Source organism: Neovison vison, chromosome 2 (genome assembly GCF_020171115.1).
Source record: "Neovison vison isolate M4711 chromosome 2, ASM_NN_V1, whole genome shotgun sequence".
Taxonomy (NCBI): Eukaryota; Metazoa; Chordata; class Mammalia; order Carnivora; family Mustelidae; genus Neogale; species Neogale vison.
Window position 1 is genome coordinate 42,911,497 of NC_058092.1, and position 12,422 is coordinate 42,923,918.

Below are 12,422 nucleotides of genomic sequence, written 5' to 3' on the forward strand. Positions count from 1 at the left end.
TGCAGAGGGAGAGGGAGGGAGAATCTTAAGCAGGCTCCATGCCCAGCACGGAGCCCAACATGGGGCTCCATCTCACAATCCTGAGATCATGACCGGAGCTGAAATCAAGAATTGGCTGCTTAACTGACTGAGCCACCCAGGCACCCCAAAAATGTGTTTCTTTAAAGAAAAGTAATTGCAGGGTGCCTGGGTGTCTCAGTGGGTTAAAGCCTCTGCCTTCGGCTCAGGTCATGATCCCAGAGTCCTGGGATCAAATCCCGCATTGGGCTCTCTGCCCGGCAGGGATCCTGCTTCCCCCTCCCTCTCTGCCTGCCTCTCTGCCTACTTGTGATCTCTGTCTGTCAAAGAAATAAATAAAATCTTAAAAAAAAAAAAAAAGAAAGAAATTGCAGTAGAATTACCATTTTCAATTTATTTTTTAAGAAACGTAATGTGAGGGGTGCCTGGGTGGCTCAGTGGGTTCAGCTGCTGCCTTTGGCTCTGGTTGTTATCTCAGGATCCTGGGGAAAAAAAAAAATCTCTGCTCAGCAGGGAGTCTGCTTCTCTCTCTCTCTCTCTCTCTCTGCCTGCCTCTCTGCCTACTTGTGATCTCTCTCTGTCAAAAAATAAATAAAATCTTTAAAAAAAAAAAAAAAAGGAAACATATGTGAGCTTGTCATCGTTAGTTAGTCCCCTGTGTTTCTGGTTATCCCAGTGTTGTCGTAATGATTGTAGTGATCATATTGATCATTTACCCTTCTAATTCCTACTTCTGTATTCTCAGTACCTAGAACAGTGTCTGGTGCCAATCATTGTTGTGATCAATAAGTATTTCTGTAAGGAGCGATGAAAGAAAAAGTAGGAATGAAGGGAAGAGGGAGGGAGAAAGGAAACCAGCCTACAGAGGTATGGATCTGAAGTTATCTTTTCAGTTTCATTCCCTTAAGATTCAAAAGCAATTGGTGGTTGGTGTATTAGTTGTATAATTCTTTATACTAATCCAGAAAAAACATTGTCAGCTCCCTCACCCCCCTCAGAATAAAAGACTGCTCTCAGAACTCCTTATCTTTGTTTTGATTGTGGGAAACCAGAAACACATGTAAAAGAATTTACCTGCTTTAAAAAAGAAAGAATGGGGGGTTCCCACATTTAGACAGGCCAGTCACGTGAATCTTTAAGAAATTACTGAGATAAGGGAAACTACTTACAGAACCTACTGCTGTGCAACCCGCATTCTCCCTTTTCTTCCACCAGTTGTATCCGGAAAGCTGAATTTAAACAAAAGATTTGGCAGACGAGGGAGTTGTCACCTCTTGCCGTTCAGATTTTTCTGGGTAAAAGATTGTGAGGGAACTTAGGGACTGCTGCTGGCCCTGCTGCTCACACATTCAATTTAGAGAAAAAGCCAGAGAAACAAACATAATATAATTCCAATGTTTTTTGTTTTGTTCTGTTTTTCCTTTCCAGGAAGGGGAACAGTTTGTGAAGAAAATCGGTGGTATTTTTGCCTTCAAGGTGAAGGATGGCCCTGAGGGTAAAGAAGCCACCTGGGTGGTGGATGTGAAGAATGGCAAAGGCTCAGTGCTTCCTAACTCAGGTCAGTGCAGGGACACCTTCATTTATAGAAGCCCTGATATACACAGGGGGAAATGGGGGTCTGTTTTGGTGTTTCCCAAAAGGGCTGGCTTCAGAGGTATAGGACCTTGTTAAAGAAACTAGTGTCACAGCTGTCTCCTCCCAAAGATTGGGAAGCTCCGTGATAGAGTTGCCAATTTTAATGTTTAGAATTAGACAAACTTGGGTTGGGGTCCTGGCCTTACCATTCACCGATTCTGGCTTTGAACAAATTATTTAACTTCTCTGAGCCTCAGTTTTCTGAACTGTAGATGGGAATAATAAATGGTATCTATTTCATAGGGTTGATGCCAAGATTAAGAGAATTTTCTCTGAAGGATCCTGTAAAGCACATGCTTCCAGGACATGGTTACAGGGCCCCAGATGTCCTGTCTGTTCTCATTCTCCACTTCCTCTCATCCCAGCCTTTCTTGAACTCTCTCCAGGCAGCTTTGATCTGCATCCCTGTTCCAAAACTGTCTTGTCAACATCCCCAGTGACCACCATGATGCTAAATTCAGTGGCTCATTCTCAGCCTTCATATTAGGCTTTTAGTCTTTCCTCTTACCCACTGGACGTTTCTTCCTGGCCTCCCTTCCTGTTTACTCCTCATCCAAATTTCTTAATGTTGCATGCTCCAAGGCTCAGTTCCATCTCCATTCACTCCCTGGGAATCCCCTCTAAATCCCTCTAGCGATTTAAAGCCATCCCTACACTGCTGACTCCTGGGTATCTTCAGCATGGACTCAGCCACTTAACTCCAGATGTATAAACAACTGCTTAATTGACAAGTTTACTTGGATACTTGATAGGTATCCTGAAGCTAATATGTATAAAACTGAATTCCTGATTTGCTCCTACTCCCCTTTAATTATATATTCCTCCCATCATCTTCCCCATCTCCATAAATCGGTTCTGCGTCCTACTAGTTCCTTGGTACAAAAACCTTGAAGTCCTCATCAACTCCTCTTTTCACAGTCTAATCCATCAGCAAATTCTGTTTTCCTCTACTACTACCACCTTGGTCTAAGCCTCCATCATTTTTTTGCCTGGTCTCCCTGTTTCTGACCTTGCCCCCTACAGGTTCTTCTCCATGCACCAGCTGGAGTTACTGTCTGTCTATCTGTCTATCTAGAAACTTAAGTCAGACTGTGACTCTCCTCTGCTCAAAGCCATCCAAAAGCTTTTAGCTCACTCAGTAAAAGCCAGAGTTCTTATATTGGCATTATGTGATCTGGCCCCACTTTTCTGTTTTACTACTCTCCCTTACTTTGCTCCAGTCACCCTGGCCTCTTTGCCATAGCTGAAACATGGGGTGTTCCCAGTTTAGGGGCTTTCTACTATATTTGCTTTGCCTGGAATTGTCTTCCCTTAATGTTCTCATGGCTTGTTCTCTTATTTCCTTTGGATCTTCGCCCAGCTGTCACCTTCTCAGTGAGCCCTTCCTTAACCTTAATGCTTTTATTTTATTTGTTTATTTAAAAAATATTTTACTTAATTATTTGATAGAGCACAAGTGGAGGGGCAGCAGGCAGAGGGATAGGGAGAAGCAGGCTCCTCGCTGAGCAAGGAGCCCTGTGTGGGGCTTGATCCCAGGATTCTGGGATCATGGCCTGAGCCAAAGGCGAGATGCTAAACTGACTGAGCCACCCAGGCGCCCCAGCCTTAATGCTTTTAAATCACAGCCCTGGTAACTATTCCCTATTATCCCTTGCTGCCTTATTTTTCTTTATAGCGCTTCCTGCCATCTGATCTACTCTATAATATTTTACTTGTTTCCTTTTTGTCATTCTCTTCCACTTGAATTGTAAACTGCATGAAGACAGAGCTTTTTGCCTGTTAGGTTCACTGCTGCATTCCCCTTGCCCACAGTAGCACCTGATACATGGTAGGCCTTCAGTGAAATAAATAACTAAAATGAATGAATGATGCTTAGTAAGTATTCAGCAGGTTACATTTGTATGTTGTATTTTATGTTCATTTTTCTTGTTGGATTGCATGCCTGGGGCAGTTAAAAAATAAGATGTATTGGGACCACCTTTTTGGAAAGCTTAAAATATCATGCTATGAACTTTGAAAGTGATTTGATATATAATCAATCCAATTAAAGCTTTGTAAGTGGCAAAGTGAAAGTCAGGACTGTGTTTTAGAGGATGAAGTTGGTGCATTAGAACTGATGAATTGGAAAGGGAGAAATTAGATGCAGAGGGAGCAGTTAGGAGGATGGATGTTGCCACCATCTGAGTGAGCAGAAAGGATAACCTGAATGTTGGCAGTAGTAAAAAGATGCTGTTACATTGTAGTTACCAGGGTATTCGGGGTAAAGTTGATGGGACCTAGTAGCTATGTAGGAGAAGGAAGTCTCTTAAAGATGAGAGAGTTTTGTTACTGATACATTATTGAGGGAGGTCCTGGAGGAGTGGATGATGTCAGGAGCACAGGGGGAAGGAGGGTTAGCTTTAGCAAGTAGCAAGGAGGGATGATACTTCTTTCTCTGAGAGGGTAGATAAATATTCAGGGGCATTTTGAGGTAGAAGGGAGGTTGGCAGAACTCTTGGAATAGAGTTTAGAGCTTGGAGACACGAGAAAATGTTGAGTGGCGCTGAGTACGGAATCAACTAGAGATTCAGGAAGGAAGAGGCAGTAGTAAGGGCATCTTGTGTGGGCAGGATGGTAATGTGGTGGAAAGTTCCTGAAGTACATATAGTTGCTTTTTTCCCCTCAAAATGAGTAGGCAGAACAATAACTATAAATTTTCACTTTATGAGTTGCCACTCTAATGTGGTGTAGCAAGAAAAACTGAAGCTTAATCTAGATTTAAGCTTTTAAAAATAAAAAGAACTTTTAGAAAATAGTTATTTTAGGATTATATTCTGATACTCCCAGGCAGATGATAAGGTGATATTTAAAAAAATTTTCTCCTATTTTTTATTACTGTTTGTTATGAAAGATAATAAGCTTATGGAAAGCTATTAAATAATTTCAAAAAACCTTACTCCCTGTATATGTATTCTAGCCGAGAGCTCTTCCCATAGTAGGTGCCCTATCCCAGACCTGAAGGGATTTTACCCTGGAGCAAGGTAATTTCTGCTGAAACTGACACTTGTTGGCAGCTGGGAGTGGCGTTGAAATATGGACTTACCCAGTAAAAGCCACCCTGGAAATAGCCAGCTCCGTTTACATCAGCCAACAAATGCCCATTTGTTAGAGATCAGCTATGTTAAAGCATTAATAACCTGTCCTAGTTTGAACTAGCATCTTAAAGAGAATTGCTAGTTCTTTTGGCATGTGCACAGTGTTGAGAGGTTTACTTACTGCTGACAAAGTAAGATTTCCTTAAAAGTATTTCATTTGCTTATATTCTAAGAGTTTGGTAATGATGATTAAAGATTTTTAGATTTAATATGCATTTTTCATACTCTTTTCCTCCTGCCTAGGTGTCTTTGTCTATGAATTCTGCCCCTCCCACCTCTCCTTTAAAACAACTCATACAGCATATCTCTAGGAAGCCAACTTTGATTAATCTTAACATGACACATTAGCTTTCATTTCTTTATTCTGCCCTGCATCGACTTGAGTTCTCAACCCTGCCCCTTTATGGGCAACATGATATAGAAGGCCTCAGCATCTTGTATCCCCAAGATACAGTAGAAGGAGCATAGCCTTTGGAGACACCCAAACTGGGCTCAGACCACAGCCCTGCCACTTATTAGGTATATACCTTTTCTGAGTCCACTTGTCTCATCTAGAAAATGGTGAGAATAATTTCTATCCATGGAGCTGTCGTGGGCATTAAATGAGATACGTAAAGCACCTTAGCATAGTAAGTGCTTAGTAACTCATTGATTTCTCCCCATTACATATATTAAACATTAATATTGCTTGACACGTGAGACTTGTCTTGAAACTCTGCAGAAGGGCTTAGGGAACAGAGAAAGCATCTAGATTCATCAAATACTATTGAACTGGTGAAGGCCCAGTTAAAACTGAGCTATTGGGGCACGTGGTGGCTCATTTGTTTAAACATCCCCCTCTTGATTTCACCTCAGGTCTTGATCTCAGGGCTGTGAGTTCAAGCCCCACTTGGGGCATGGAGCCTTCTTAACAACAACAAACTGAGCTGTTCAGTCTTTGTATCCTTCCTGTAACAAATCAGAAGCCATAGTGCTTGGGAGTAATGCGCTTTAGCAGCAAGAATCTGCTTTCAGATCTAGCTCGACCTCTTCTTCAGCTGTGTGATTGCAAGCTAGTTCTTTGAGCTCTCTCATCCTCAGAAGTTGTTACAAAGATCCAATGAGTCCATGGAAGACAAGTGAGCAATAAGCACTGATAATTACAGAAGTAGCAGACTTTCCTAAACAACTTTTTTTTTTTTTTTAAAGAGAGGGGGAATGAGGGGAAGGCAGAGGGAGAGGGAGAGAGAGACAATCCTAAGCAGGCTCCATGACCAGCACGGAGCTCTCCGTGAGGCTCGATTTCCCAACCCTGAGATCATGAACTGAGTCGAAGTGGAGAATCAGACATTTAACTGACTGAGCCACCCAGGTGCCCCTAAACTCACTTTTCAGTGACTGAGAGTCCTTTCTTGAAATACTACAATCAAGTCCAACTATAAATCAAGCCCAGCACTCTGTTTGCTAGCTTTTTTTCTACCCTGCTCTTTAATGATATATATCTACATGGGAACTAAATTTTTTGGACTATAAATCCCTTCATTTTCAAAGCTTCACACATTTTTTCCCTAGTAATAAGAAAATTTTGTTAGAAGCAAAGATGGAATAGCCATTGAATCTCAGTCTTTTTAGGGTCTAGCCTTAAGTTCGAAGACATACAATAAAAACTTTTACCTTTTGCAGCGCCTGGGTGGTTCAGTGGGTTGGGCCTCTGCATTCAGCTCAGATCATGTTCTCAGGGTCCTAGGATTGAGCCCTGCATCCGGCTCTCTCCTCAACAGGGAGCCTGCTTCCCCCTCTCTCTGCCTGCCTCTCAGCCTACTTGTGATCTCTGTCAAATAAATAAATAAAATCTTCAAAAAAACAAAAAAACTTTTACCTTTCAGTCTTGTTTTAACTATTTAATAATATGGGCATGCTGTGCTTTAATAACTTACTGCTATCTTAGTCCATTTGGGCTTCTGTAACTAAATACCACAGACTGAATAGCTTATAAACAACAGAAACTTATTTCTCACAGTTCTGGAACCTAAGTCCAAGATTAGGGTGCCAGCTGGGTCACTTTTGGTGAGGCTTATTCAAGGCCAGCAGGAGAGAGAGTGAGTCTGCTAGCAAGACAGAGTCTTCTTACATAGCATAACAGAACCACAAGCATGACATCCCATCTCCTTTGCCAGATTCTCTTGGCTGGACACAAGTCACAGGTCCTTCCCATATTCAAGGGCACATCCAAAGGCATGAACACAGGAGGCAGGCATCACAGGGGTCACCTTAGAGTCTGGGCGCCACCATAATTACTATTAATACAGTGGTGTCTATGTTTATAGATGTTTTTTCATATATATATATATATATATACATATATATATTTGAATATCTGTTTTTAAGCAAAAGTGGGACCATGCTCACAGTTTGTTTTATAACTGGCTTGTATAACAGTATCATGCATGATACAGTATAATATGAACCTCTTTTCAGGTCAGTAAATGTAGCTCCACATCATCTAATGATTGCATTGCATCCCATTATGTGAATATGATGACTGATTTCTTTCAAAGATTGATTTATTTATTTTAGAGACAGAGCACAAGCGGGAGGGGCAGAGGGAGAGAGAATCTTGAGCAGACTCCATGCTGAGTAGGGAGCCCAACACAGGGCTTAATCTCACGACCCTGAGATCACAACCTGAGCTGAAACCAAGAGTCGGACACTTAACCGACTGTGCCACCCAGGTGCCCCCAGTAATTAACTTAATCGATTCCCTCTTGTTAAATATTGAGGATGCTTGTAATTTATGTCACATTTTACCAGTCTGCCATTGAAGAGTACTTGAGTACCCTCTTCCCCACACTGCTCCGGTGCTGGAGGCAAGCTGTTGCAGTTGGTGGCTTTTGACTGAAGTGTGTACATGAAACTGAATACTCCCCTTTTCTCCTTTCTTGTCCTACATATCTCTGTTTTAGATAAGAAGGCTGACTGCACAATCACAATGGCTGACTCCGACTTACTGGCTTTGATGACTGGTAAAATGAATCCTCAGACGGTAAGTACGATGGAGATTCTTTCCTAGTCGGTGGGTCTTTTAGTCCATGTCCTGCCTCAGCTTCATACCATAAAGTGGAAAGTGGTCAAACCCACAAAACTCAGTGTTCCCTAAAACGTTCAAATGACACGTTCAAATGACGCTTAACAAATGACAAACATTTGTGGCACAGGCTGTGTGCCAGGCACTGTCTTGTGTGCCGGAAGTACCCAGATGAATAAGAAAGAGTTCTCCTGTACAGGGCATTCACGATGTGGTATGAGGCAATTCTGTAAAAGAGTGAGTGTATCTGAATATCCAGTCCCGGATGCCGTGCCTAGCTTGTGGGTGGTGGTGGCGGGGGGTGGGGGGGGCACTGTGTCTCCCTGAACCATCAGAGAAAGCCTCACAGAGGAAGTGACACTTAACACTGAGTTCATAAGAATGACCAGAAGTTAGCAGTGCACAGATGGAGAGCAGGAGCAGTCCGGGGGGAGAGTGATGCGAACAAACGTGTGACCTTTTACATTTCCTGTCTTTGCCTGTGCTCTTTTTGTCTGAATGGCCTTCCCTGACAAACTCCTTTTCTTTCAAAATTAGCTCAGATGTTATCCCCAAAGACCACCTTACCAGTTGAGAAGAACTGTGGCCAGTCCCTCTTCTGGGCCATCTACTGGAAGCAAGCTTAGCACTTGTCACATTAGATTAGTCACGATGCGCGTATTTCCTTAACATTAGATCATGAGTGTCTCAAAGGAACAAACCACATCTTTTTTTTGTCCTCATGTCTACAGAACTTAGCATAGTGCCTGACATTTTTAGATTTTCACTAATCAGTTGGGATTAAGTTGTATTTGAAGTGTACTGATGTATGGGTTTTCCTGGTCCCCAGTCATCGAGGGTCTTCTACTCGTTAGTCACCCAGTGTTGAACAGACTTGATACATTTAGCTTTCTTTAGCCAGAGGAAAAAACAGAAAGAAATTGAGATGCTGCTTTGCATTGTGAACTGACTTTTCTGTTGCCTCAGCCTGATCTGTTTTAGGTCTCATTCTTACAGCCGCCTGGTAATCCAAAAGACTGGATAAAATAACTAAATCTGACACACACTAGTATTCCTTTTTAAAATATTTTCTCTAAGCAACTGAGCCTATTTCAGTTGATGCTTTGACAAGTGAGAGACTTGCATCTGTGATGTTTCAACTTACTTGACACCACTGGCATGGACATCTCCACCCACGGAGCCTGCTCCAAAATTCTGGACAAAACAGAGGCCACCAGTATAGGAGCTGGCTGTATTCCTCCTTCCCACCCACTGCTCCTCGTTCCACTGTGCACTCCATGCACTTCCTTGGCAGGGTGATCAGACTTCACACATCAGCTGCCCTCGTTCTCAGTTTATCTATTTACCACCCATTTGGGGGGAGCAAAGAATCAGCTTATTTTTCTTGAACACCTGTTAGCACCCAAAGGAATTAAAGATAAAAATCGGCAGATACTTCTGTTACTATGCTAATGGTCTTCCCTTCTGCTTAGATGATTTGACTGGAAACCATTAAATGCATTGGAAATTATATTTTCAGTGTTTGGCTACAGTTGAAACAAAACAGTGTCTCTCCAGTGTAAGCACACACGAAGAACACCTAGGGGCCAGATTAAAATGATCCTTATGTTTGCATGCCCTAAAGGGAGAAGACTTGTGTTTTCTCTATAATAATTAGTAAATAAAAAGTCATTTTCTCTTTTAATTTTAAAAAAAAAAGGAAAGATGGTGAGTTTCTCTTTTAGGTACTGCTGGTCCATATTTTTTTAAGGACATATGTTAAATATATTGTGTTCTGAGACACCTGACCTTTAAGTCATCAGACAGAAGGCTCTGTGCCATATAGAAAGGAAATATTTAGTTTGTCCAGACAGAGGAGGGGAAAAAAAAAAGAGGAATTAGTCACCCTTACCAGAAGGTGTAGAAAAAGCAGAGTTCCGTGTGTTTGCGTGGATAAGGCAGAAGAGCTCCTAACTTCTTAATATATGTGCTTAAAAAGCCAAGACTACTAGAAACTTTTTTCATTTAGCTTTTCCTTATTTTAACAGTTGAGTTAAAAGACTGAGGTCATAGCAGGGAAATCATCCTCTGTTCCCAAATTTGCTATTATTTCTCTGAAGTTTTCCCAGGATTTCGTTACATGATAAATTTAGCAAGCATCAAGTGATTTAATCCTAGGCATTTGTTAAATGGAACAAATTGTGGCTCTGCACTTCGGATTGGTTTGATTCTTCTTCTTAAGCCAAAGATTGATACCAGCCCCTCAGTCTGAGCAGGCTGCCTGTCCTCCCTCTGTAGGATCAGTCCTTTATCATGTAGACCAAAAAAGGAAACAAAATTGGTGACATTTCGTCCACATTGTGCTGAATCCCAAGAGTATCTTAAGTGTGTTATTCATGTGCTTTTTTTTCCCAGCAGATTACTGAAAATTTCAGTTCATATTTTTGTTGTTGTTAAAATTATATTTTTAAGTAATCTCTGTATCCACTGTGGGGCTCGAGTTCACAACCCAGAGATAGAGAATCACATGCTACACTGACTGAGCTAGCTAGGTACCCCTTAGTTCATATTCTTGATCCACATGTAGTATTTTTATTTTTATTTTTATTTTTTTAAAGATTTTATTTATTTATTTGACAAAGAGGGATCACAAGTAGGCAGAGAGACAGACAGAGAGAGGACGGGAAGCAAGCTTCCTGCCTAGCAGAGAGCCCAATGCGGGGCTCGATCCCAGGACCCTGAGATCATGACCCAAGCCAGAGGCAGAGGCTTTAACCCACTGAGCCACTCAGGCACCCCACACATGTAGTATTTTTAAACAAACCATCTAGTATGAACCCACTTCATTTCCTATTTGGAGAATGTACCATCGGTGACAAAGGCAGATAAAGGTAGCCTTAATTTCTAAGAGAAGACATGTGGGAAAGATGTGGTTTTTGACTGCTTTTTGTAAAGCATGCTTTTTACAAAGCCTTCCTTTTGAGGAATCTAGTTTTAAATCTATCCCAGAAAGCCAAGTTTCATATTTTGAAGAAAGTTTAAAAAACCTGGATAAGTCAAATGATCTCAGGGCTGGATTGTCTAGAAATATCAGCAATCACAAAACAAACACCAAGTAATAAATTTTCTTTCTTCTTACAGGCCTTCTTTCAAGGCAAATTGAAAATCAATGGCAACATGGGTCTGGCTATGAAGTTACAAAATCTTCAGCTTCAGCCGGGCAAAGCTAAGCTGTGAAGAACTTTTGCAAATTAAGATGAGAAATATAGATACCTGTCTATATACTTCATTGTCAGAACTTAGACGGAAACTGCACATTGGCAAATAGTGTGAGGTTTGTTTTTAAATGGGTGTGACCAGTCCTGTTTTCCGAAGCTCTGGGTGGACAGAGCCTGATGATGTACTACTGCTAGCTGAATTGCATACAACTGTGCATTACAAAGTTAATACGGTAATTATGGTTTGGGGTAACATTGAGTTTCGGAATAAAATTAGGAACAGTAAAATCTAAAAACTATGTAAACAAAAGCTCTCATTTTGCTTATAAAGTATATTTAAAGATCATTCTACTGAAGATTCAACTTAAGTTTTCCTCTGGAGAACTAGGGAAGAAACTGAATGCCAGGAGCTAGCCAGTAATTAGTGTTGTGCACTTAATCTATTTTCCATTAATAGTTTTTAAAACTCTGTTCTGAGATATTTTAAAAAAGACTGAAATTTTGCATTTCATGCCACCGAATGGTATTTTTTCCCAAATCAAAATAAATCTGATCAGAGTTTGGGGGAAAAAATCTACAACTGAATGCAGGCCTATTTTTAAAATAAAAACATTTTTCAAATGACTTTCCTCCTTGAAAAAAAAAATCAGTGTATTGGTCATAAAAGGCTGTTGTTAAAAATAATTGAACAAATAAAGCTCGCTTTGAGATGCACAGCTTTTAAACTATCCAAAGTGCTCAGTCCTTTGTTCTCATTTTCCTATTTCATATAAATTTAGTTTAATTAATTACCCACATTTAATTTATCTTCCTGCTTTTTCTAATGCTAATGTTATTTCTTATAACTTAGTAAGATACGGGGTAAAATAATGCTTTTGGAAGAATGTTTAATAGAAAATTAAAATAGCTCTTCCTGATCTCCTTTGTGTTTATTGTGTATGTCCTTTTTGTTCAGGGTCTTCTCACTGATAGAGAGTAAAAGAAACATTGGGGGATTTACAGTCCGTGTTATCTAGGTATATCTACTGGTATCTACTGGTTACTCTGATAGAATCACTAAGTTGTTTTGTTTTGTTTTGACCGAGAGACAGCAAGAGAGGGAACACAAGCAGGGGGAGTAGGAGAGGGAGAAGCAAGCTTCCTCCTGAGCAGGGAGCTCGATTCAGGGCTCAATCCCAGGACCCTGGAATCATGACCTGAGCTGAAGGCAGACACTTAACGACTGAGCCACCCAGGTGTCCCAATCTCAAATTCTATAAAATGAACTCAGAATAGAATTCAGATCTCCTTCTCAACTGTAGTTGTTTCTTTACTCTGAGAAGAAAAAGATTTGAGAAAAAAGTTCCAAAAGAATATCTGATTTAGCTTTAGTTT

General features: G+C 40.9%; 1 protein-coding gene across 1 annotated transcript in view; it reads left to right on the plus strand.

Moving 5' to 3' along the window:
* Positions 1–11,965, plus strand: part of SCP2 (sterol carrier protein 2) — a 109,861-nt gene extending 97,896 nt beyond the window's left edge. Inside the window, exons 14-16 of the mRNA XM_044238257.1 lie at positions 1,447–1,576; positions 7,730–7,809; positions 10,972–11,965. Coding sequence (XP_044094192.1) covers positions 1,447–1,576; positions 7,730–7,809; positions 10,972–11,067 — 306 coding nt within the window. The 3' untranslated portion in view covers positions 11,068–11,965. The remainder of the gene's footprint in view (positions 1–1,446; positions 1,577–7,729; positions 7,810–10,971) is intronic.
* The last annotated feature ends 457 nt before the right edge of the window (positions 11,966–12,422 follow it).